Genomic DNA, 26,400 nt, shown 5'->3' with positions numbered 1-26,400 from the left:
AGGACGAAATACGCAATTAATTTGCTGGAAGCATAAAAAATAAGGGATCGGAACTTACGTATGTATTGCAGAATGCCTTTCAAAATTAGGGTACGTAGCTACTTTGCTCAATGCCGTTTGGATTATTATGCAACACTTAATGGGGAGAACCATTAACTATGGAATCAAGCAAATATTTAAATGATCCTCTTTTTATTTGCAGGATATAGATACCAGATATATACATTGATAATGTTTCATTATAACAGCATGATGAGAATATAACATAAGTTACTTTTAAATATTTTGGTACAGCTAGAATATTTTAATCGTGTACAACATCCATAGAGAGTAGATTTGGTTAAGATTTAGATCGGATGCAGCAAAATCAGTTGTTTAAATCTAAGGCATTGGGCATTTGAAATATACCATTTTTCTAGAGATGTTACCACAGTATATGAATAACCAATTTATCAATTAAAAGCCTCATATAAACCCATTGGGCGAAACAAATAGTTTAAAATTTGAAAGGTAAACTGCAGAATGAATATGTATTAAAATGCTATTGTTCAGATTAGGAAAGTATAATAGGCAGAAAACTACTAGTGGATGACTTTCGTTGAATCATAGCCACCACAAACTGAGAGGCTTCACCAAGTGTGGGTGTTTTCGATGGCTTGAATATAAGTGGATTTCGGAAAAGAAAATACTTAGTTATTCCACATATATTTTATAATACACGACCTAGGTTTCGACTTACGAAGTCATAATCGCGTGAAGTAAGCTTTGTAAGTCGAAACCTAGGTCGTATTTCATAAAATATATGTGGAATAACTTAGTATTTTCTTTTCCGACATGAATCGCTTCCACAAAGTGACGCCTCAAACCATTCTACTCATAAGTGGATTTATATAGTATTAGTCATTTCGCAGTTACATATTGGTAATTTATTTGTGGATATCGTCAGAAATAAGAGAGTTAGATAAGTAATAACACCGGCAAATTTTAGTTAAACAAAACCGCCAAAGCACTACTGCCTGTTCCAAGGAAAAGAGATATCTGCATCCGCACAGCACCCCGAAAACAGCCCTAACGGTGTGAGGGGGGGGGGTGTTAGTGTAGCGGCCATGATTGCACCATTATGAGTTCATAAATATGGATATACATGTACGTAAATTTTCTCGCACATTTGCACATGGTCGATCTATTGTGATATCCAGTTCCTATGTCCGCCGTATACTCGTAATGCCTCCCTTACGACGCCGGGTTCAACGGGAGGAAGATTTTTGATCGTTGTCCTCGTTGTGCATACCAGGGGGCGGAGTTCCTCAGCTGACGTAGGCGGGGAAGACGGTTACACGTGATGGGGGTGCTCCAAGCTAAGAACTTAAGCGCATGTGGGGACAAACGAAGCCACGCACAGTGGATCCGAGGAAATTCCGCGTTCTTTCGAGAAACTGAATTCGGAGGTGAAGCGGGTCGGGGCGGAGTTTAAAGTCCCTGCAAAGTTGAGAATTTGCTCATTTGTCCCGCAATTTGACCGTGGTGGTATGGTTTGGAGACGGATTGAAGGGATAAATAATAGATTGGGAAATTTTTGTCGGGGTATAGGAGTGGATTTCATAGACTTGCGGCTTGTCCTTGCATCGGGTCGGGAGCCTCTAAATCGTTCGGGAGTACATTTTACAGTTGAGGCATCGCAGAAAGTAGCGACTAGGATTCAGGAACATATGGGGAGAGTTTACCGTGTTTGGTAGATTAGAGAGTAGGTCAATTAGTAGGAATTTACTTAATAAGCTTTACACGGGTCATCCACAAAACAATTGCGACAAGAATCACGGCATATGTAATGAAAGATTTGTCTTTGCACATAATAAATATAACTCCTAGAGTAAGTAGCATCAGAAAGGGAAATTAAATTGCATTGTTCAAAAATAGAGCTATCTTGGTTGCGATAATCAACTGGTGAAGTTTGGATAACAAAATAGCCGATTTTACCATATGATTAGAAGTACCGAAGCCGATATAATTAGAGGGACCGAGAGCTGGTTATCGCATGCCATTGCAGACGAGGAAATTTTTCCTAAAGGCTTTAAATCTACGGAAGGGGCAGAGAAAACAGGATTATGGGAGGAGTTGTCACAGCTATAAAAAATTGTTACGAAAGCAGAAGTGAGTCTTTCCCTAATAGTAACGTTGAAACAATAGGAGAAATATAATCGGAGGGACGGAGGCCGAGCGGATGGTGGCCTAATACCCCCCGCCACACGCCCCTGCAGCGGCTTACGGGGTATTGTGTAGATGTATATGAGATGCATGTCTGCATACATTACATCATAATCAGTGTGTTCTCTCCTCAAAATCTAAGGCTATCTTTTCGCTTCACGGTGACCCTCTGTGAAAATTAGAAAATGTGTATAGCATAGAGTATTCACATATACAGCACATGCGACATCATAGACATGCGACGACATAGCACAATGCGACAAGGAAGTGGCTACTGGTATATTGGACTAAGAACTTTTCCTTTCCCGAGTTACCCTATTGAGAGCGAGATAAATGCGATGAGAGATTTGAAACCTGGAAATATGTATCCACACAAACATCTAGCGATGAATCAAACTGAATCATATCTATATTGATAGAATTGATCTCTTACGGCTAGTAGTATTAATTGAATGAAAAACTCCAATAAACTCAACTGTTTACGGCTATTGGAGTTTTTCATTCATTTAATTTAATTTTATGAATCATATCTCACTGCTAATGGCGTAAGTAACATCGTCCGAGACGGCTTATCAAGAATTTAGCCACATTATAAAAATAATCTAAATTAATCATCAATGAAGTTCCCCTAAACGTTCCTAAAAGAATATTATCTTTCGAGGGACAAAGAATATTCATTAATTAGCCGAACCATCATGGTTCAATGCATGAAACTGGTTGATGAGCATTACAAAATTCCCAATGAGAACTTTGCGATGACTTCCTCACGTTGCTTCTGCTCCGCAGTAATTCTTATGAAATACTGGTTCACTTCTCAGACGTGCAAGCGATTCCCGACCGAGGAGAATGTGCCGACTCTGCTACTTCTGAAATGACGTGAGCCCGTGGACTTCAAGGAGGAACCGTGACAAGGTCGATCCGAAATCGGCAGAATTCATAATTCTTGGGATGCACGGAGCTCATGTTCGCGTCTTTAGAATGCATGCACTGATTAATCGTACGTGCTTCAATGTCCCGTATCCTCACGGATCCAAAATTACAAGAAGCTAATCATGCCTTCGGAAGTTAACGAGGCAGAAAGAGTGAATGCAACGCAAGAACCAAGCTATCATTTATGAATCACAATTAGGAATGAATGGATATAAAGGGCTGTTTCGAAAACCAAAATTATAATTGAAATTTAATACATTTATATGTTACGACAATAGAAAAATGTATACAATATCAAATTATTCACAGGGAAATGTGCCCTGATCGAGCCTAGCAAAATTCAAAATGATGGCAAAGGAAATATATGAATGAAGGTGAGCGTGCGGAATATTAATTTCTCTCTGTCGATTTATTATTATGAGGTACGAATGTTTTAAAGTCATAGAATTGCCAATTACACAAATCACGCGATAACAATTCGGATTTAGGGGCAGGAGCAATGAAGTTGTGATTTTGGAGATGCCACTGAAAGTTGACATTTCAACCCTCCGACAGATTTCAGAATTTGCAAGATTTCACAATAATCACACAAAGGACAGATATTCGATTCAGATCTGACAAAGAGACGGAAGCCACCGAGAAGCAATGCCTCCGAAACGTCGCAGATGGAGGCCCAGCACAGCGAAACTCCCGGATAACCTTAATTTCCAGAACAACGCAACGAAAGCCGTCAACAAATGAAGTGCAAACCAATACTTACAAGTATCTTGCGTAAGTGCGAAATTGGGGCCAAGGTGGAAAAATGTACACAAATGCGGTATACGAGTTCTTGGCAGAGAGTATCAGGGGTTTTTCTTAAACAGAAGCTCGAGGGGTGTACTTTTCCAATGATTAGGAAACAAGAATGATAACAGAGCGATGATACCCAAACAGGAAACATGAAGGTTACCTAAAATCAGCTTGGGAGATCATGACGTCTCCGATCCAAAAGCAATGTACATTTATTAGTTGCCCGTAAGGTTCACAATGAGGAAACAGTAAAGCACATGGACACCAAGTGGGTTAAATAATTTACTCTCAATTTTTATTAAAACGCCAAAATAAGATGAGTAAATATAAGCCAAAAAAATTTGAAATGTGGCAGGAAATATTAAGCGCTCGTACCTAATGATATGATGGAATATAGCTGACAAAGTTAATTTAACAAAGAAATATATATGGTAAATTACTGATTTTCGTCAGCTTTCGGGTAGAACTCCACTGTTCTCCCACGAGTGCGTTTGGTAGGCAGTGCAAGGATACTAGCATTTAATTATTAAACCGTTGGTATAATTTAACAAGAAATGTTCGCCAGAAGGAGAACGGAAAATCGTGTACGTGCATCCCAATATTTGGAGTGATCACACACTGTTTTCGCTGTGGTCACGAAGAATCCGGTAATGATTATAGACTTTGTTTTCAGGAGCAGTAATGGCTCTTATTAGTATGCCTACGACCACCATTCAAGAAAATCAGTGTACGGTTTTAGTAGAGAAAACAGGGTCACGACACCGCATGCTACATTAAAATACCCAGACGGTATCCATTGGAATTATCTAAACATGAGTTGGTGGTAATCGCGATACCACCAGAACAGATCTGGTGAACATTATTGCATTGCGTTTTCACGAAAACGTACGCAGAGTCCTGCGCGTGCTCGCGGAAACGTGCGCTCGCACAAATGTGAAATATAGAACTGTGAATGTAGCTTGCATATTACTATTACAATGTACTTTAGTTTTTATGATAGTGAAACGTTAATGGCGTTTTTAACTGATATGGGTGGATTTTTGATGGCCTCCCTATCAATTATAAATATAACAAAGGTAAATATATGAGACATTCACGTAAAAAAATAGGAGAATCAGCTCTCCACTGAGGCGCAGATATATAGGAAAAGGAGATAAGAACCATAAAAACTAAGGTAAATATCCCTTAGAATACCACATTATGGAAAAATTTACACCGGCATACACCTTGCCACAAAACTTTCCATCTCCAGGAGGTATAACAAATATTTCTAGAGTTTCTATTGTGCGATACATAAAAATAGGCTGGTTTGTGAATAAATGAGAACCTTAGGATATGAATAATCTAAGGTTATATGTACATTCGGTTGTTAAACACGAAGAGACCCAGCATTGAGAGAAAAATGCAAAAACGATTCCTTCTATCTGCTTCTTTGAGCCTGGGGCTGCTTAATTATTTCTTCCTGCGATTCTGCAATGTCACGCATTGACTCAGAAAGCTTTCCAGAGGTTTTGATCGGCAGAGTTATATTTATGAAGTAAACGTTCAAAAAATATCAGATGGCCTTCCTTGTAGAAAGTTTTTTACGCTCCAAAAATTAGCGCATCTTGGAAATTCAGGGATTCCGGAATGTTCAAGGACATTGTAGCTTCCGTTGTCAGTCCAAATTTTCATCAGAATAATTCTTTCTGCTTTTGGAACTTTGTAGAGAGAATTACCTTAAGCAACCATATGAATCTTTTACATAATTCTGAGGTCTCTAAGAGAGTCCTTAGTACGGTACTTTATTTTAAGCTGAATGATTCTTGATGCACCAATAATACTTGCGTAGCACTTAACTTGCGAAAATATGGCGAACTTCGGATTTACCTAAGTCTGTGCAATTCCTCTCGATCAACTCCTTTGAGAGAATCTCTTCAAATTTTCCAAAGAATCTTTCCTTCTATGATGTATACATATATTTTCAATCATTTCCAAATCCATTGTATTATTCCCTCCCTCTTTGGCCCAATATCACTTCTATATCGTTCACAAACTTGATTCTTTACCATTGAATTTTAGTTCTTATTAATATACTAATCTGTCCCTTCGCTTAGTATTTATGGCGCAATCTCTACGTATTCTCTTATGAGATGAGTCTCTTTGAAAATTTTAACGTGAATTTTGGAAATCCTTGCTTATAAACTACTTAAAACCTCTAAAATTCGCAATATATTCATAGTTAAACCATATTAAGTTCTCTTATCACTATAGCATATAATACAGCACTTAGCTGGGGTAAATTAAAGTAAATGTTATAACTCCGTAAAAACAAAATTCTGGCGTCCCCGGCATTACTCGGATCCGTTCTGAAGTGAAACACAAAGCAGTGATGCTACATTAATTTTTATTGCCAAAGCCTCGGGTATCAATTATAGTGATGACATTTTTCTTCGAAACCAATCGTGAACTACAACTGTTGCTTGAAGATATGAAATTGTTTTTGTTCCAATTAATTCAAAAATGTTTGACCACTGATATCCTCAATCATGATCCTGTTTATAAATATCCCAGGAAATTTCGGGGCATAGGTATCTTCTAAAATATTTTTTCGACCTAAACATCTACCAAATTATTTCAGCAAATGAATGGGGAATCTACCACGCAATGTGTGGCACAAATCATAATCGTTAGACCCTCTGCTTATGAAATCGTGCTCTTATTGATGACCCACAGATATAAAGTCGTTATTGACATATGCAGGGTGCGACAACATAACTCCCTTTTTTTCAAACGCAAAACGCTGTCAAAAAAGCATGTCGTTATGTCTTGAGCTAAGTGTTGATGTTTGGACGATGAGCGTTTTCAGAATATCTCCTTAGGTGCCAGTGGTCTGCCGTATGAAAATGTTCATGGGCAGAAAGCGAGCAATGACAGTGAGATGCGCGGAAGTTGCAGAAGTGGCAGAAAATCCTATTATTGCGGAAAGTGCGGTCAAAGACAGGCAGGAAATAGTGTGATTGACAGATCGAAGGGGAAGCAATTTTTCTGAACACAACAATTCCAATCGACTTTTGCACAGAGCAGAGTCGTAACCAGCCACGGCAGTGCGTGTGAGGTTTTCCGTCACACAAATCTTTCGTAACTAACACATCCTCATACGCACTTACCAATCAATGTACTCTACCGTCAGTCATCGTCCTAGCAAATGATTTTTTAAGGGCAACTACCCTTGATCAACAAGAACAAATCAAGAGGGGAAAAAAGGACTAGCCCTAGGCTCGTCGGATGCCACACTAAATTGATCATTTAACGTTAGAAAACAAATTATTCATTCCCATGATGAAACGACTTCATCACATAGCTTTCATCATAGGCGACATTGAGTTAATTTGCGGTACTAGATAGTCCAGATTGTGCCAGATGTTCATATAATTTTTATTGTACCTTTCATGGCCCCTAAAAAACGGTCGCCGTCTCGCAAGTGCTAAGTGTTAGTAAAACTAGCGATAGTGCCATGCACGCGAAGCTATTGATAACTTGTTAAATCCATCGTATGAAATATATCCTCAATCAACTCCTTACCGTTCAGAAATATCCAAAGAAACCGTACAAGTCCGAAGTGTGAATCACTCCTTACCACACTCCATACTAGCAGTGATACGACGCATACGATGTAGATGTAATATATTTGTCACTCTCTTGTTCAACTCAATCTTTTACCTCAATAGAAAAGAGAAATCAATTGAAAATAATGTTGAGTAAAACAAAAAAATGGCTCATTGAAAAGGAGGAAAGAGACATTCTTATGCTATAACAATCGGTTTTATAGTATAATTACCGCATTTATCCTTGGAGACCTAGCTCGCATGTTTTCAAAGGAGTGATACCAATGGCAAAGGAATCGTACTCATTTACATAATATAAAACTAATGAATTGTTTACATCAGCTGCAAACTAAGCATCCCCGAACACATGAGGGAACGAGCTTTCAAAGATTATATTTCCCGAGCGTTCGGATATCGTCGTGGTAGGGGTAAGGTACCATTCTATCCCCCGCCAAAGTGTACCCGCCCATGACCTTCGCCCTGGGATAGAGTGCAAAGCTGAAAACACGAGCACAAGCACCGTAAGTGTCCCCGTAGAAGCGAACGAAGTGGGCACGTCCAAGGATGTCCCTCCTCGAGGGGCGGGTGGAGCGAAGCACTCCCTGGGAGAGACAGAAAGGTTCCGCAAGGCGGCAAGGGAGACAGAAACACGGCACGGGGTAATGCGTTCGTGTGCGTAGGCGATATTTTCGTTTCGCCGCAGCTTTCCGTATCCGAGGTCGGGTGCTAGCGACCACTAGCCCCGTAACCCACATCCCCATGCGCAAGCCGCTGCCGTTGCCATGACAGACGCCCGCTTTGGTAAGAGTGGGAGAGGGTGGGGGAGCGCGAGAGGTCGCAGGCACGAATATTTACTCCGCGACTCAACGGAGAACACCGGACGCTTCGAAATCCCTCCCTTGCGACAGAGGCAAAAATTCCTTGTCTGTGTCGCACAAAAGTCATTCCTGCCCTCCTCCCGAATCTCAAAAACCCCCGACCAGTTAGTCACCTGGAAATTAACCGCGCATAATTAGAGACAAAAAAAACTTGGAAACGTCGAACCCGGAAGAAACAGCTAGTTGACGGTCAATACATAATTAGGACGCCAGAAAATGGTCTTTGCAAAATTTGAGGAAACATACCATATGCCATCACTGATGCTACGGGTGAATGGAAATTTGGCAAGGATTAAAAAAAAACAACCTCAAAGATAAACAGATGGAACCACCAAAAATGCTATGCCTCAATGATTGATACCCCTAATTACTTGTGTTTCCACCTGTAATTGGACCCAGAATGGAGGCGCCATCGGTGTTCTACCGAGTGAAAACACCTTTGCGAGCAAATAAAATTTCCTTGAAAGAATGTCCTTGTCTCACATATCAGCTATCAACTGCTTGTATCTTAGTTGGAAGAAGTTAAAAAGAAAACTTAAGCTAGAACCGCCTTTTGATGTTCACGTTAGAAAAAAATACTTCAAATGCGGTAAATTACCTCTGGACTGGGCTAATTAATTCATCAAACTCTTCCATTGCCAGTGAAAAGTTTGGGTACATTTCACCAAGTCTTTACATGACTCCTAATAACTTTTAAGCAAGTCCTAAGCCCTTAAACCTGTTCTCCTTGATTTTTTTTATGTTTCTGACACACAGTTCGGAGAGATGGAAACTCACGGAAGGACCGCGAGATAACGTGTTCCTCCTGTTTATATCCACATAAGTTTTCTCTTCCAATTCCGCTTCCCGACTAGAACCCACTTCCATCTCCCCCACGGCCTATCCTCGCTTCCTTCATCCTCCCAGACGTAAACTCTGAGGAGTTCGAAACCTCCCCGAGGCGAAACTTCCGAAGCCTCCCCCACCCTATTCATCCCCTTCCTCACACCTTCCCTCTGCCTTTCCTTTCGCTCATGAGGAGCGAACGAGAGAGAGGGGACGGTGAGGGAGAGAGAGAGAGAGGGAGGGTGAAGGAGGGAAACGCAACCACTACAGCCGTCTTGTGGTCACCTTGAACTGCGTGCGCTCGGAGAGACGCGATGCGGGCGGCACGGCAGCAGCCTGGTGCTGCTTTAGGGGGGAGTGAAAGGGTGGAAGGTGAGCTCAGGGCTGGGATGGGGAGGGACGGGGGATGGGGTCTCTCCCGAGGCGGAGGGACGGCCGGTGGGTGCCCCCGGTGGCGGTGGAAGTGGCTGCGAGATTCATGCCTAGTCACGGGTAGCGAGCAAGGTTCTAAAACAGTATCACTTTGCAACTCGTTCTCACCACCGCCTCCGTGAACAGGCTCGTCTCGAGCGACAGATTGTGCGGAACAAGGGAAGACTAAAATTATCTCAAACAAATGAGAGAGACAACGTAGTGCCAGATAGGTTGGAGGAAGAGAGGAATTAGTTTAACGTATTGGAAGTCAGAAAAATTAGGTAGGGAGGATACATCGACTGCGGGTTGGTTGCTGGCGTCTGTGTAGTTAGGTGAAGGTGAACATAGTTCGGTAAGCAGGGAACGGGGGTGAAGAAAATAGGAGTATAAGATGCTTTGAGAAACTAGAATAAGCAGGTAAAGAAAATAACTAGAGTAAAAAGTACTCCTTTAGCCTTGTATGTATTGGAAGGTCGATAATGGATATGGTTAGTTTTTCTATACCGAAAGTCTTCCTCAGCAGGGTGAACTGCCAATGATAAAAACGTTAATTTTGGCGTCCAGATTTGCCTTTTCGGCGTGTATAGAGAAGGAAATAGGCTCGAAGAAGCGGAGTAAAAAGTGCTAAATGTGGTTAATGAAACCCAAAATCGGTAGGAGAGTTTTGAGGAAAGAGAAAATGTGGGTGGAGAAGACAGGGAGGAGTTGGGTAATTGAGGCATGCATGGAGAACTTTTTACCTCCACACATTATCCTGAAAGCCACTGTCAGGGTGTGACTGACAGAATATGGTGTTCCACATCAATCATCTAAATTAAATGCTAGTCACTGATGGAAAATAATTTAAATGATGGCAATTATTTCCACAGCAACTAAAAATCATCGCGATAGCAATATTTTTCAAACCAGTCTACTCGTGTGAGAACAGCCGCTAGTAATTCGTGAAATAGGAGAAGAGTTGGATAAAATAATTCCAAGAGACCGTGGGGGAGGAAATAAAGATAATATGAACTTTAAACTGCGCGAAGTGGGTTATACCTGGGTGGAACTGAAGAAGAAAACAGTAAAGGGCAAAGGTTAAGTATTTCGGAAACCGAAGAGTTTGTGATCTCTACGTGGTACACGGCATGTTATTGCAGCAAAATTCTTACCTTAACATAATCTCCAAATCAATCTGCATTATTTATGCCCTAAATAACTCTTCGTGATGAGAAGAATCACGAAGATCTAACCCACTGCAGCATTCGACCCCCGGGATGAAAACGTGAATCCACTCCATGACAGCATCACGTCCTACGTGAGGGTAGGCGGGCGTTCGCACCGCCAAATGCTGCCTGCTCGACGATGCTGTACGCGTTGAATAATCTAGTAGTTTCCTTTCAGAGCCGCGTTAGTTGTTACCGTTGGTATATTTACTCGGTTTCGTTAACCTCAGCGGGTGCAATGGTGAAGCACATGCATTGCAAATATTTGCGATAAATTCCGCTCTTTCCCGTTTAAATGCTTTGGAAAGTGGTTTTCAAGATTAATAGAGAAACTTAAACGGAATCCCTTCAATTCAGGAAGGTACCCGTAAGTATATGGACACAATAAAATACCAGGATGAACGAGATTTCAGGTTTTCAAACACCCTTCCAGTCACTGATGCCTGATTACTGTTTGAGATTTCGCGTTTTCCACGTACCACACAAGTCACAGTCAAACTGCGATCAGACACCCCTATCTTATGCCATGCGTAGAACATAATGTCGTATCGATTCTCTTTATCTAAAACTTAACAATTTGGCTTAATTCCATACAATTTTGTACATGATTAAATCATAATTTAGATTTACATAATCATGATTTAGATTTTTCAGTCATAGTGCGACTGAATTTGCTGAAAATGAATGAATTCGTTCACTGAATTATACCCTGTACCACCAACGGTTATGCGAAGGAGATATAGCTGGTAGCTTAGACTCTTCAGATATGACTATGAGGTAATACGAAGGAAAAACGAAATTTTTCCTGGTGAATGACCAATGGCAAATCGTGAGACGAATCTGTTATTTCTCCCCTACATCAATCTACACATAATTATCGCCACGACTAAAAACTTCGGTGGCTAACTGGTTGAAATGAAATGCCGTCTGTATTGCCTACCTTTTGGTTTTTGCACTCGAAGATACTTTCGGATAGAATACAAGGATATGTACATGTATACAAAATTATAAGGATTCCTATTATTTTTTTGCACTCTAATTTCAACAGAAACGCCAATGTATCAATATGCATTTGACATGGGCCGCAAACATTTCACGCGCGCAAAAATCGACGACCCCTTTCTAATGCAGCTTAAAACATCAAATTGACCACAACTTTAACATAGAAAAATTTGAAAAAATAATTCATATTTCACTTGCATTTATAGTATAAATGATGAAGTGAATAGGGAAATCCAAAATAAGAGTATACACCACTAAATTATTCGTGTCGTGTTGTTGCCAGGCGCGTCACGAAGCAAATAACACGAATTCGCTAGTTAAAATGCTCAAATAGCCCTTCCTGAACAGTGGACGCTCATGGAAAATAAAATCAAATAAGATTGAAGACAAGACAAATAAGCCGTTTTTCGAGCAGCAATATCAATGGTCTACTCAATATTTGGACGCGATTTACGCCACCATAGACGAACTATGGACGAACGTCATTCTGAGCACTTCCTGTTTGCCTGATAAAATTGGGAGGGACTTGGTAAACTCAATGGGAGTATAGACACGAGAAAATATAAAATATGTTAATCCTGGAGGAATATTCGTGGATTATACGTTTCAAATACACAGTATAAGTTGATCATGTGCTCGTGTGCTGTCGATTGAGCAAGTTAGTTCTGATATACCTTTCATGATGATGCACCACGAATGATGCCGTTTGTATTAGCAGTTGTGCAAATGCTAACGCAATAGGAAAAAATCCTATGTCAGTTTATCAAGGCCAAAATAACTTGCAAAGGCGGACGCCCACCTACGGCATTGGAAATGGCATAACCAGTATCTACAGCTTTCATGAAAAAACTATCGCCTTGACCGGCACTCGAGTCGCAAGATCTGAGTTCGAGTGCCTCTCAAGGCGACAAATCATCAAACAACCGCTATTTCAAGCATTTTTTCATATTCCGTAATCCTTTCATCACGTTAAATCCATCACATGAAAAATTGGTTAGCATGCGTGGAAAAAGTCGTAAACTTCCTAATTCTCGAACGTCTTCATGCTACGAGAAGTTCTAATACTAATTCTTTCCTGGCGGTTAAAGAGAATTTCAAAATCGTGGATGAATTACTTTCTTTTTCTATCATTATTTTATATTTCTATCATCAAATTCGTTTTGGTCGCAGTTCTTATACTAACGAAAGAGGACAAAACACAAAGAAAAATAAATTGAATTTTGTCCCTCCAACGATTGTCTATGCTTTTGTTTGGACAGTATGCTGCCTAGTTTGCGTTATTAAGATGGACTCGGTGATATGCCCACCAGATACCCTTCACGGAAATATTTAAAGAACCGTAGGTCAATATAGTATTTGCGTAAGCACGTCTTAACCTACTCCGGACAAGCTACGAACTCCTGCCAGATATCTTTTGTAAAAATGAAAAGTGGTGGAAATTATGAAAAACACACATCTTAGGGTAGAGTCTTAGAATGAAAGATAGTTAAACACAAACAAACAAGTACCCGATAATCGCCGTATGATGAAAAAATCGACAAAAAGGAGTGGTAAATCACCGCTAACTAATCGTCCAAAATACTTCATCTATTCTGATTGCCTGCCAACTGTCCCATATGAACCCTCGGACGTTTATGACGAGATAGAATGTTGATATATGAACAGGAATCAAAAAGGGAAGAAATGTGTTTTATCTCATGCTCGCGCGGGCATGCATCACCCCTGCCGCGATCTCGTCGGTAGCAACGCATGCTGGGAATGGTGAATGCAATTAACTTTCACGGCCACAGAACACACTTAAAAGAAACAATATGCGTGCCTCCGTGAGGTTTAATTATTATTTCAGCAATTAATAAAACGAGGGATATCGAATAGCTATTGTCAAGGCGAAAGAATTAACTGGAATTCCAAAAACCCCTTCCTCATCAACTGCTATCAATCTTTAATTCTACAGTTGAAAAGAAAGGTAAAAGCAAAATTCAGATGCCCCAAAGTTTGAAATCAATAATAATATACGAACAACACACTATATAAAATTATTGTGCCATAAATAACCATTACAAACGGTCAAGTATCTTCACCAAGGTCACCTTGGGTCCACTCAATCCCATGTTGAGCTCCAAAATCATATACATATTATGCTGAAATTTCGACATTCATTTTTACAAACACTAAGAAAGTATTTCCTAAGGCTTTGAAAGCAAGTAGTTACTCCCCTTCCCACCTTCTGGAATGCCATTGATCAAGTTGGCATAACTTTGAAGGCCTCTCCCTCTTACTTCCAATTGACCCCAGGCAGTCGTTCGCGCAGATTTTCAATCCTTTTACCTGGAGATTTCGCGGGCAACTACGTAACGATTTCGTAAATCCTTTGCCGCAGCGATCACTACCTAAAACCTGGTCCCCAGCGGGACACCTTGAATATATTACTATTCAGATCTAATTATTGGTTTAACTATATAATAAGAATATCAGAATAACAGCTTTCTCCCCAGTTCAGTCACCGTCAAATCTTGTGCACTAATATGGAAAAATTTGTTTTCGTTATACGAACTATGCAATATAAACGGCATCACGAAAACTCGCGCGGGAAGCTAAAGAGTTCAAAATCCAGAGAATTTTAAGCGCTGGCGCTTCACTCACGAAAGGCGTTCAAACGACTTGGCCTTGAGGTCAGCTGGAAAATTGACCTGCCTTCATCCGAGTGAGTTCTGACACCTGCCAGCATTAACCGGTGATTTTTCTCGCAATCCGTACAAAGAGAGTTGAATAAAAAATAAAATGAATATAAGGCTAAGGCCATTTTCCTGTCTATGGTAGGCAGACTTAGGTTTACGAATATTTCTAATAGTTTTAATTAGGCGAAGCAAATAAAAAATAGTTTCACAAATACCACATTGTTCCTTGCATCGTATACTTCTTTCAGTAAGGCGCTAATACCTCTGAATACCCTTCAAGATCTCGAATTCAAATATTAATGTTCGATTGGAGATGAAGAAGTACTTCTCTTGGGGTCCGAGGATCCAACTATAGACAATCGGTAAAGAACTACAGAATAAGGGCGATGCTTGTGATTTTAAAGCATTTATTTTTCAGTAAACATTAGTTAGGACGGTGCACTTTCCTCTAAATTCGATGTTTTCAATTTTAGAGTCATAAAAGATTTTATAGTTTTACTCACTTTCCAAGGATCCTCCAGAAGCACCCGAAACTGCTGCCGTTGGCAACTTCTCCCGAATAAGTTACGGTCATCTTCACCAGTCAATTTACTGTCAGGCGCACACCCTTTGGCTGATGTCCACAAATCAACTAAAATGATCACCCGTTTTCTTTTGGTGGCACAACTTTCAACCACCTATTTCTGACTGCTGAGCACTGGCACACTCAAATGCTTCGATAATAGCAATGGGAAAACTCGTAGGACTTGAATAGGTGAAGAACGACTTCGATGACAGACTAAAGAAGCTGCTTTGACACTCTTCAGGACCCGTAATACAATAAAGGGACTCCTCCCGTCACCTGTTTCTCACCGAAATAACGGCCGGAAGGACGAAAGGAGTTAATGTGGAGATACTTCGTTAGGGCACAGCACTTCACAAATCTCTTACTTGCTCCAAATCTGGAAGGTTTATCGAACACTGGTATAGTAACAGTGCACACCGTATCCAAATAAAACAAACAAAAGACTAGAATAACCGCGAGGTCCACCAGAATTCGAATTACTCTGAGTATGCAGAATAAAACAATTAAGTGATGCACGGCAGGGATGACTGTCGAGCCGAGCCTAGTATGAGTGCTTGGGAAACTTCCCCCTTGTACGGTCAAACTATATGAGGCAATAATTCCACCAATACCCGCGACACTACATTATAGTGGACGGAAATTAATTATGTGAGATTTGATAATGTTTATAACCCCAGAAAAATACTGTTATACTCGCTTGTTATTTCGGCCCGCAAAAATAATATAGCAAATGATCACTGCTGCGAGTGAGGAACGCGGCCAACGAATGACAACGTTCGCGTGGAATGTGCTTTTGTCGCGGGGCACGAATGTTCACTGTCGGAGGGAGAGATTCCGTAGCTTGCCGACCGCCCCGTGCACACAACCGTGCTTCTCGATGCCTCAGCGCGTTCTGCCAAGTGGGCCGGTCTGAAGGTGAAGAGAGGGGAAGAGAGATGTCGCCAGGTGGAGCAGGTAGGGTTGGGAAGAGGGGGAGGAGGTCGTGCATCGGCAGCGCGGCCTACCGGGGCGGAGGCAGGCGGAGATATCAACGGCTGCAACCGGAGAAATTGGCGGTGTTTCTCGGCAAATTTCGTCGTTATGTTGGGCAATAAGATTGGGACGATTTTAACTGTATTTAATTTCCATCCATTGCTTCGATGTTTTTCCTCCATGCGCTCGCCAATTACGGTTCACCCCACAGGTGCCAGAAATTGTCGAATGGAGAGCTCAACCAAATTTTTCAGCAGAAATTTTTAATAGATCACCAATTGCTTAAATGCGCTTATGGAATATAGAAAAATGCGGCGCGCTCCGTTGACTAATTACTTACAAATTTCAAAATGGAATATGAAAACGAGGCTTTACATATATTGTTACCATACTCCATGAATTAATCAATAAATTATCAATACTGTCCGATAATGAAAGTATGATATAACTTAGCTCATACTTCGGACAAAAAATAGATACAGTCCTATTAGAATTTTTCCAGATGCATGAGATTTTATAAAGCATCATTTTATTTTAAGCCAGTTTCCAAAACACACCAAATATAAAGCTATGAAAAATATAATTGGAAATAAATCATATATTTCCACTATTTAATAACCATTCTCTGCGTCAATGAGTGCTCTCTTCCTTCAAATCCAGCCAACGCCCACAACTCATTTTAATAATTAAATGGGAAAACCCAGCGACAAATATTGAGCGCGTAAGAGTAAGCGTCTGAATAAAGAACCCGAAAATGTTTTGGATCATTCAGGACACCTTATTCGCCATTTGCCCGACGCATATGTGGAATGAGGAAATCCATTATCAAAGCAGTCTATTACGAGACAATGATAGGATTTAGAGGAAGAAGTTTCTTCACAAAGAGTTAGGGTATCGTTAACCATATTTTCACTCCATAAACAATATTTTTTTTTCATTTTTTTCTCCCTTTTACCCATTAGTCTGACATATTTGGTTCGACAGCTTCTGCATACATTTTATTTCTTTTCTCTTTCCTCACCTCACAAGCACTATTTCATGATTGATGCCATTCACAATCTATTACTCTCCATCCAAATGCACGCTCGCAGTGTTTCTATGTTGTTAACGGATCGCTACATTGATAATCAATGGTGTTCAAACCACAATGAGATACACATCACAATGAAAATTTGATGCTGCCTTAAGAACTTTCTTTCTGCATAATATTGGCGGACACTACTTGGTAAGCGGCGGTAATGAAATACTGGATCTAGAACATTGCTAATAAATTCATTAACATTAAATGAAGAAAACAATCTATTTTTCTATTGTTCTTTATTTTTGCACCACTAGTTTCAACGCTTAGGCGTCATCATCAGATACAAAATAGTCAAGGTGCGGTCCATTTATATACCATTCTTGTGGGGGAAGGTGTGGATGAGAGGGGGGTAGTCGAGGGGGGGAAGAAGAGGGGGGCTGTGATCGATGTTGGTGGGAAGGAGGAAAGGGATGTTAAGCGTCAGGAAAGGCGATTAGTGGGGTTCACAGTGGGGGGGGGGTAGTTAGGTCTTTCCGTGAGAGAAAGGGATGCTTCCAGAATTTGGGAGAGGTGTTCAAACAACAATTCGTTGACCAAATGACACTTTCTCAAATTCTTCTGATTTCCAGTTCTTCCCACTTGTCCATCCGCCGTCCTTTGTCTATTTGTTGTATAAGTTCCGGGTTGAAATCGCTCCCATGATTTTCTTCCCAAAGATGCTTGGCGAAGTGACATTGCGCGGGGTGACATCGCCTATCGCTAATTGCCTTTCCTGACGCTTAACATCCCTCTCCTCATTCCCATCAACGCCGATCAAAACCCCTCCTCTTTCCCCCTCCCCCCTCTACTTCCCCCACCTTCCTCTTCTCTCACCAATCCCTTCCCTCACAAGAATAGGTATATAAATGGACCGAAAACTGACTAATTTGTACCTGATGATGACGCCTAAGCGTTGAAACTATTATTACCAAAATGAAGAACAGTGGAAAAATATATTGTGCTCTTCATTTAATGAACATCAGCTTCCACAATGTTGAGCCAGAAACCATCGAATACAAATTCATTAAAGTCATCCAGAGCTCCTTAGTCCTAGTAATTGTGCGTTGAACCACTCCACCGTGTCCAATTGTTCGAAGCAACAAGAATATGAGTTTAAAAGCTTTCAGGTGACTAGTAATTCATTTTTTCCTAATTTCGCTGGTGTTTGTTTGGTTACCAATTAAAATTACTATATACTCAGCTAACCTAAGTGTAGCTGTAAGAGTGATGTTCAAAAAGTTCCCGCACTTCATTTATTGCAAAAGAAATACTTCACTGACAAATTATTGGTCAGGGTTTCCCCTTCAAAGCAATCTCCACCCAAACGTATACACTTATCCCAACGGTGTTTCCACTTTTTTAAGCATTTCTGGAACGGTTCTTCGGAAATTCTCATTCAGGGTGCGCCCCGAAGGTAATGCAATTTTTTAAAAGTAATATATTGAACAGATTCCCAAAAACACTTCAAATTCTTCAAAGTACTGCACTTGGGCTTCTACATAGTTTTCCAGCGACTCTGCCATGACCGGCACGCGCCCTCGAAGGCGTCTTCGGAGACCTCTCGCAAGGTCTTCGTTTGAGCTGATTATATCTCTTCTATGGACGAAAAACGGGTTCCTTTCAGGGCTGTCCTAATCCGAGGGAACAAAAAGAAGCCTGTTGGGGCGACGTCAGGACTATAGGGGGATGGGGCAGCGTTGGCACCCGGTGTTTGGCCAGGAACTCGCGGACTTGTAGCGCGTTGTCGTGATGGAGTTGCCAGGTAGCGGAGATGTCTTTTCTCGTCCTGATGCCCCTTTTTCGGAGTCTTTCCAGCACATCCACGTAGTAGGCAGCATTACCTGTCTGTCCTTGAGGAACAAACTCCTTAGGAACCACTTCTCTACTTTCGAAAAAGACAATGAGCATTATTTTCACTTTTGATTTGCTCATTCTTGCCTTTTTGGGCTTGGGGGACTGGTCAGGGTGCCACTCATAGCTTTTGCGTTTTGTTTCTGGGTCGTATTAAAAAACGCAGGTTTCATCATCAATGATGACGCTGTCCAAATAATCAGGTTCATTTTTAACACGTTGCCAAAGTTCACTTGTATTTTCCACCAGGTTGGACTTTTGGTCGTCTGACAACACCTTGAGCCCGAGCTTAGCGCACACTTCCCTCATCGCTAAATCTTCAGGTCATTGGCAACCATCTTGATACTCAATCGACGGTCTGAGTCCAACAATTGTCGAACACGAGCCACACTGCTGTTAGTTTTGCTGGTTGACGGCCGCCCAGAGCGTTGTTCATCGGGAACCTCTTCCCGGCCTTCCTTAAAGGTCTTAACCACCTCGAAACTTGTATGTAGGACAGAGCAGAGTCCCCTTAAGCCTCACGAATCATTTTGTTAGTCTCCTCAATAGATATTTTCAGTTAAGCACGAAACGTATTCGCGTAACGTTCTCGATCGTCGATTCCAGTTTTTTCGTGACGAGGTCGGCGCGCTGAGGATTGAAATAACTGATGTCCTGCCGCTTGGAGAGCACTGAGACCGATTTTTAGGCTAATCTTAGAGTCCCTTCCACCTACTTCCAGTGGTTTGATTCCAATTCCAACCAATAGAAGCGGCGCGGGAAATTCAATTGCATTACTTTCGGAAAGCACCCTGTAAGCTCCTCCGTCGAATTTTTCTCTGTCCCTGGAATGGCGGCAAAAGTTTTTCCTTTGGGCAAGTTTGTTAGTTTGAGGAACAGGTAAAAGTCACATGGAGCCGGGCCTGTTGAGTAGCGCGGATGGGGAAGCAGAGACTGCGCCTTGGTTGAGGTACATTTAGAATGGGCGAAAATAATATATCGTAGGATCCATTAGAAACCATGATCTTTGGAAAACAGGATGAAATTCAGATTATCTACCAGATTAGCAAATAATTATTGCAAGATTAATTTGCTACGGGATTACTAGAAAAACAGAATGAGACTGAAGGAGCAAACACATTGAGCAAGATCAATGGAAAGATTACTTTATAAAAACTGTATATTTGCAGTTTAGTCTATCGATTTATGTAACATAAACAGACTCCAGAACAGACTCTTCATTCGTACGAGTATAACTTGTGTTCACTTAAAAACTAAGGCCAAGAATCCAAACAACTGAATTGGGAAAACCTTTTCTCAATCTTTCCATCCATTTTCAAATACATTACATTTAACTGACCGTAACATAATAAATGCTAGCGTGTCCCACCTGCCCCTCCTACACTCCTCCGTGGTGGCTTCAACACTTCACATAATGGCAGATTTAATATTTAGCTTGTTTCCTTTCCAATTACTCTCAAATAGAACTAAGAGTAGACCTAAATGATTCACATAATTGGCATTTTTTATTTTGACCTTCGAAATAACATAAAAATCCGTTTTCAAAAGTTTAAAGGCTTGCTTTATTTGCTCTTCAGCTTGTTGCTTAAAAAGTTTAATCTTCCGTTTAATTAGTATTTATTAACATCGTTGACGTCGAAGCAGTAATAACGTATTCAATGAAATCCCCAAGAAACGCATATAGATTCCCAATATCGACTAAATTAATTCATCCTCTAAGCCCAATATGAGCTATTATTCTCCAATTTCCTCTCCATCTCTTTGGTGTTTTCGCATAGATATTAAAAAGATTTAATTTTTCAATTCGATAACGTGCCCGAAGATCTTTATCAATTACTACATTTGAGTTGGCATTTGTCTTTGTGTTTATAAAAATGTACTTTACCAGGTAGACATATGAGCAGAATATTTATCACAATCACGCGAGTAATATCCTCAGCAGTAAAAATGAACTACTAATGTTCATGTTTATACAACGAGGTTCAAATAATCACTTCGGGCATAGTTGGTGCCTACGTGCTAGTCAATTTCTCGAAGACTGCGTTTTCAAAAAAGTTACTCCAAATAATATTTCTCTCGTAATTGCTATGTGTAATCTATGCACTTATAATAAATAATTAGAACAGTCACGCCTTAAAGCCAATACATGCACATTACATTCTTCGTGCAGTAATGAAATATAACTCATCTTAAGTAATAGCAATCCGCAAGCCGAAGTGGCGGCCCTACTCGATACTCGTTGAACGGAGGGAGAGAGCAGTAAATAATTTCACGAATTTAAAGCTTTTATCTATTGGAAAGACTTTATACCGTCTTTCATTCGTTTTTGGAGGATAAAATTCTCTTTCTCTCTTGCTCCTCGCTAATCTTTGTAAAATCTATATTTCCAATGAAAATTCAACACATACATTTTTATTCGGCTTTAAAATTACGGTATTCAGTGACAGATTGGTGGAAAGGTGGTTTAAATTCGACTCATTTGCGGAATATAAATCACTGCGGCAATTGTAGATTCATTTCGCATTAAAAAAAATCCATTTCCAGGTCTCTCTTAAAGATCCGTTTGCTGGTACAATTTCTCTACTACTTACGTAAATTCCGTAGATATCAAATTTAAATTTATAAGTAGTTCTATGATGACATCTCTTTAATCATTTAACTTTATTGGTCGAATCAACAACTGAACACGACCATAAAAAGTGGGTCTTATTTAATGACGACACCAGCAATAAGATTCATTCAATACTGAATCATTCTGACATTAGATCTTACCTTGATATAAAGAAGCAAAGAGTTCGAAGAAGTGAAATCATTAACCAAACCATAAAAATTTTCAAAATAGAAATTTACGTCACTAGGTGAGCCATAGTTAGCTATAGCCAGCATCCTATTGTGGGGATCATTGCTCAAGGCCATCTCCGTACGTAGCAATTCACCCTCGGTGCATCTGCTTGAATGACTTACATACACAGGGAAATTAGATCCGGTTGGGTCGAAGAACGCCGATGCTTCTTCAATTTTCAGAATGCTTTCATCTCACGCTTGCATTTCAAACGTGTAAACATCGTGTTTTAAGATTCGCCAGAGGTTAATGTCCACTGGCGTCAAGTCAGAGTAGCGGGCCACCAACGATCAGGTCCTCCTCGACCGGTTCAACGCTTCGATTCTCATTGGTTCTGGCGTTGCAGTGTGCCTGGGCTCCATCTACTCGTGTCCAAATGTGTGCTCCATCGTTGGGTGTAGAGCACCTAAAATACATTTTGAAGCTTTTCGCGATTGCATTCGGCAAAATATATTACCCTCCAACGAGCCGGGTTTTATGCATGAACCGATTAGATATTCGGTCATTATTCGAGCCCATATGCTCGTCTTGCACGATGAGTGATAATGAAACACCCTAAACGGAACAATAATGACCAAACTACAGCAATCAACTCGCAGGTTGGTTTGAAAGGCGAGAGATTAGCTCGCCCAACACTAAGCCTAACGGTTTGCGTGATTCACCCATTAGGTTAGGGAGAGGGAAAGATTTCGCTATCCCACATGTAGCCTAGCTACACCTAGTTATCGTTCCCGAGGTGCAAGAAAGAACATAAAGCTTGGGTGAAACATTGTAGGAGTCCAAAATCACCCGAATTAAAACCAGGACCTTCCGACTGGTTTACGAACTCTCTTCCTTCTGGACCATCAAACCCCAGGAATGATAATAATGAGAATAAATAAAATAATCATTAACAAAAAATAAAATATAATTCTTACAGCGATGATATCCCAATGATAACTGGTGATAACTGCGCAAGTAGGTAAGGGCAAGTTTTATAATCTTCGTCACATCAGTCTTATACATAACTTAGGGAGATTTTGGATCATCTTCATCAAGATGAACCCAACGGCAGAGAAATGCCTTTCATTCATCTCCATTCATCCTTCATCAGTTGAACTTATTAAAATCTATTGCCATGGGTCTAAAATAATTGGGAGGCATTCACTCAGATCCGAGGGTTCTATCATCTAACACTAATTAATTATTGTTAAAGCATATTTCCGTAAAGTAAGAGATACACCAGAAGGACAATGGGTATAAATGAAAGAATGCAGACAGCCGGTTAAGTCATATTCACAAATTACAGACATAAGGACAGACATCCGAGGGAATGTGAACATCATTGAACGATTTTTTTTAAATAATAAGAGGCGTGAGTTAGCACAGCATATCCGATATGGCAGCGCTTTCTCCATACTTGTGGGATTACTATTTTAAAAACCAACCATAATGAAAATTAGTAGTAACAAATGTATTCAGCAGCATGAGTATACAGGTATCAAGGCGCAGGAAAAAACTTTTTATTTCAATAACATGCAATTGAATTGCGAAAGCGTATTTTTTTCCTTTATATAGACTTTTGTGTTCCGTAATAGGTATGACCATATATTAATATGCATTTATTATTATTAGTAGTAGTAGTAGAGGTTCACCAGCCAAAGGAGGTTTTAGATGAACCATAAACAATATTACATAAAGTGTGGTCTTCCAGAAAGCTTAGAACCATTTGACAAAAAAAAATAAACATTTTCACAACGCGAAACCATTTTTACATTCACGAAACTTCCATCTCCATTCATTCTATCCATCATACCCAATAATTTCCTGTCTCTATTTCGTTTGCACCACATTCTCCCGTCTAATAGAGCCTTTAATATCCCAATGCCTCTGAAGGTGGAGCGTGGCGACGCAGTGGGTAGAGCGCTCAACTGACCAGAGGGCCTAAATGTGTAGGGCCATCCTCAGCATCAACTAAGCCGTGAGATTTTTGGGTGACCAGATCTTACTGCAAAAACCCCGGGTAGCAGAGGAATAGGAACTGGCCATCTAGCCTGATATGCAAATTTCACAATAATGAATTACAAGGTGAGATTCACACTAACCTATCAAACCAACCTTCGGGTTGATCACTGCGGGTTTGGCTCGCAAAATTTCCTCTAATCAATTTTCTTACTTACGAATTTCTCCCAACAATCTTCTCTCTAGGAGACGCGGTACTTCTTTCGGGCGTTTTTCAGTCAATTCATTCAATTCCACCATTCTTTTTCATGCATGAAAATCCTACAACTGATGTTCCTCTCCTCACTTCACTAGTTAAAAGCCTCGCCTAAATAAATTACTTCTACTTTCTCCGAGTCACGCCTTCCTATTGTGGTGTTTAACTTTAAAATGTGTTTATTCTTATAATTCTCATTAATACCTGTAATGGTGAGGATTTTCTCATCATTTTTATTTTCAACATACCTCTCTAAAGATAAATCTGTAATGGATTCAGCAATAACTGGCTGTCTCTAGCTCTATCATCCGTGAATCTAGTTGATTGAATCGGCTCCCAACCTACATTCATTCTAGCCATTCCTAAGATTTTTACCATTTTCTCCGCTTTTGGTAGCGGAGGAAAACCAAAAAAACGCTATTATTGTTGTTCACGAAATCCGAAGCACCTGAACGGTAAATCGGAACACTGCGCAGTTAAATTTTCACCAGAATCACTTGATATATTCCCTTGGATTTTGCGAACATAAAAAAATAAATGTTTTATTGCGCAATAAATTGCGGGCGGAATCACAGTCCGCTACTTTTCTACGCGCCATTTCAATACCGGAAGATGTTGGCGGAAATGGTCGTTCGGACGGATAGCAAGGAAGGCCGTGGCCAGGAAAAGATCTGGAGTCAATTAAAAACAGCTTGGACTACTCGACACTCCAGATTGTGTTGATTTATTGATTCACAAAATCATCTCGAAATTTTATGCTGTTTATTTTGTCCTTTTTATGTTTATGTTTATTCTACTCTTTCAGGCTTCCCTTCGTGGAAGTATTTAATATCCATACTAAAAAGACTGTACTTTTACACAGATTTTTATCATAAGGTACAACGCGTTTCACCGACTTGCAGCATCATCATCATCCTTTTATATATCATAAAATGCTAACATTTTTTACATTAATATTTTTGATTATGCATGGAAAAGTCAGCTTTTATGATAATAAGGAGGGTCTTTGGTAGAGCCTCAACCATCAAATTCATTTGAAAAATTTGCTGAGCCTAATTTCTTTTTTAAATTTACCTCCAAAACATGATTGCCTCATTTTTCAACTTCTACCTATCCTTTTGCAGAAAATGTTACCTATTGCATTCCATTTTTTTAATTTCTGATATCCGAAGACAACGGATTCCCACTTCTAATTTAGTTACAGATAAAATACAGGGAGCATTTGAAAAGGTGTTCAGGACGCTAATAAGGGCAAAAAAAGGACATTAAATTTGTAATCTAATGGGCTGTGTATCATCTCAACGGGTTTGTTAAATATTTTTATAGAGATCATTCAAAACAGAAACTTTTCACACAGGTCGAATAGAATCACCTAGTCCTTGCTCAGGAAGTGTAGGAAATGTGCAGTGCTTCACGATTGAATGAATGTTTTCAGGACACTCATTGACGACTCCTGAGAATGAGCTATTTCCCCAGCTAATTGTAGCCAACAAGCTGCGCGAACTTTAAAAACCACCTATAAGCCCTGAAGTGTCCAAATCCTACTTTAGTCCAGACCTCAGTCTGGACCTTAATAGTCCAGAAATTTGGAAACTGACCCTGATATTTCAGAACATCCTGAATTATATCAACAGATGTATTTTTCAGCTAAAGTCTCCAGTCATCTGAGAATTTTTAATTCAGGGACTGGTGTATCAGAACTGGCCCTGATTTTTTTTAGAGTTACCAAGAGTTCTGCAATGTTTTGCGATTGTTCTTTCCTTTCAGTCTCTCTCCCTTTTTTCTTGTCTTTTGAAAAAACCCAAATGCCATCCCTGGTATATCAAAAGAGCATCTGAAATTGCTCAATAACAATATAGGATTTCATTATTATTTAGTTTTCAGAATTTCCCTATATCCCACTTCCAAAGAAACTTATCTTCCATTACCCGAAAGCCTCTGCACTCCATTTTGATTTTTCCATTTCACTGTGTAAATCTTTCTTCATTTAACCTTTTTCCTCATGCTTTGTTAGTGCTCTCACTGAAAAACCTCAGCACTTGAAATTAACCCTTAGGAGTACTGTAGGTCAACACAGAAAGGAGTCTGAATGTATAAATGAGTTTTTTTCATAGATTTCAAAAACTTATTTTTCCAAAGAAACTCTTTATTTTCATCATGAAAACAAATGGTGTGGAAGCTATAAAATTTGTTTTGTACTTAGCTTTTTCTTTTATCGACTAATAGGTCCCACCCTATCCCTTCTCAAGTTGATCTGATGCCATTACATCTGTTCAAAAACTTTGAACTTGAACTAAACGTTTTAAAATTGCTATTCTTAATATGTTCCTTTTTAAGTGAATATAATGAAAACATGTGGGTACAAATATGATTTTTTGGTCTTTTGGCAGCATTTCGGAA

The 26,400-nt window shown here is 40.0% G+C and overlaps 1 protein-coding gene across 1 annotated transcript in view; it reads right to left on the bottom strand.

Annotated features, from left to right (window-relative positions):
• The window catches only part of Best2 (bestrophin 2), a 261,189-nt gene extending 245,240 nt beyond the window's left edge, over positions 1 to 15,949 (bottom strand). Inside the window, exon 1 of the mRNA XM_071590110.1 lies at positions 15,017 to 15,949. Coding sequence (XP_071446211.1) covers positions 15,017 to 15,087 — 71 coding nt within the window. The 5' untranslated portion in view covers positions 15,088 to 15,949. The remainder of the gene's footprint in view (positions 1 to 15,016) is intronic.
• Between the last annotated feature and the right edge of the window lie 10,451 nt (positions 15,950 to 26,400).

This window comes from Hetaerina americana, unplaced genomic scaffold (assembly GCF_022747635.1).
Source record: "Hetaerina americana unplaced genomic scaffold, ioHetAmer1.1.p SCAF_4, whole genome shotgun sequence".
NCBI lineage: Eukaryota > Metazoa > Arthropoda > Insecta > Odonata > Calopterygidae > Hetaerina > Hetaerina americana.
Note: the sequence above shows the minus strand (reverse complement) of the source record. Positions and strands in the feature narration are given on the sequence as shown.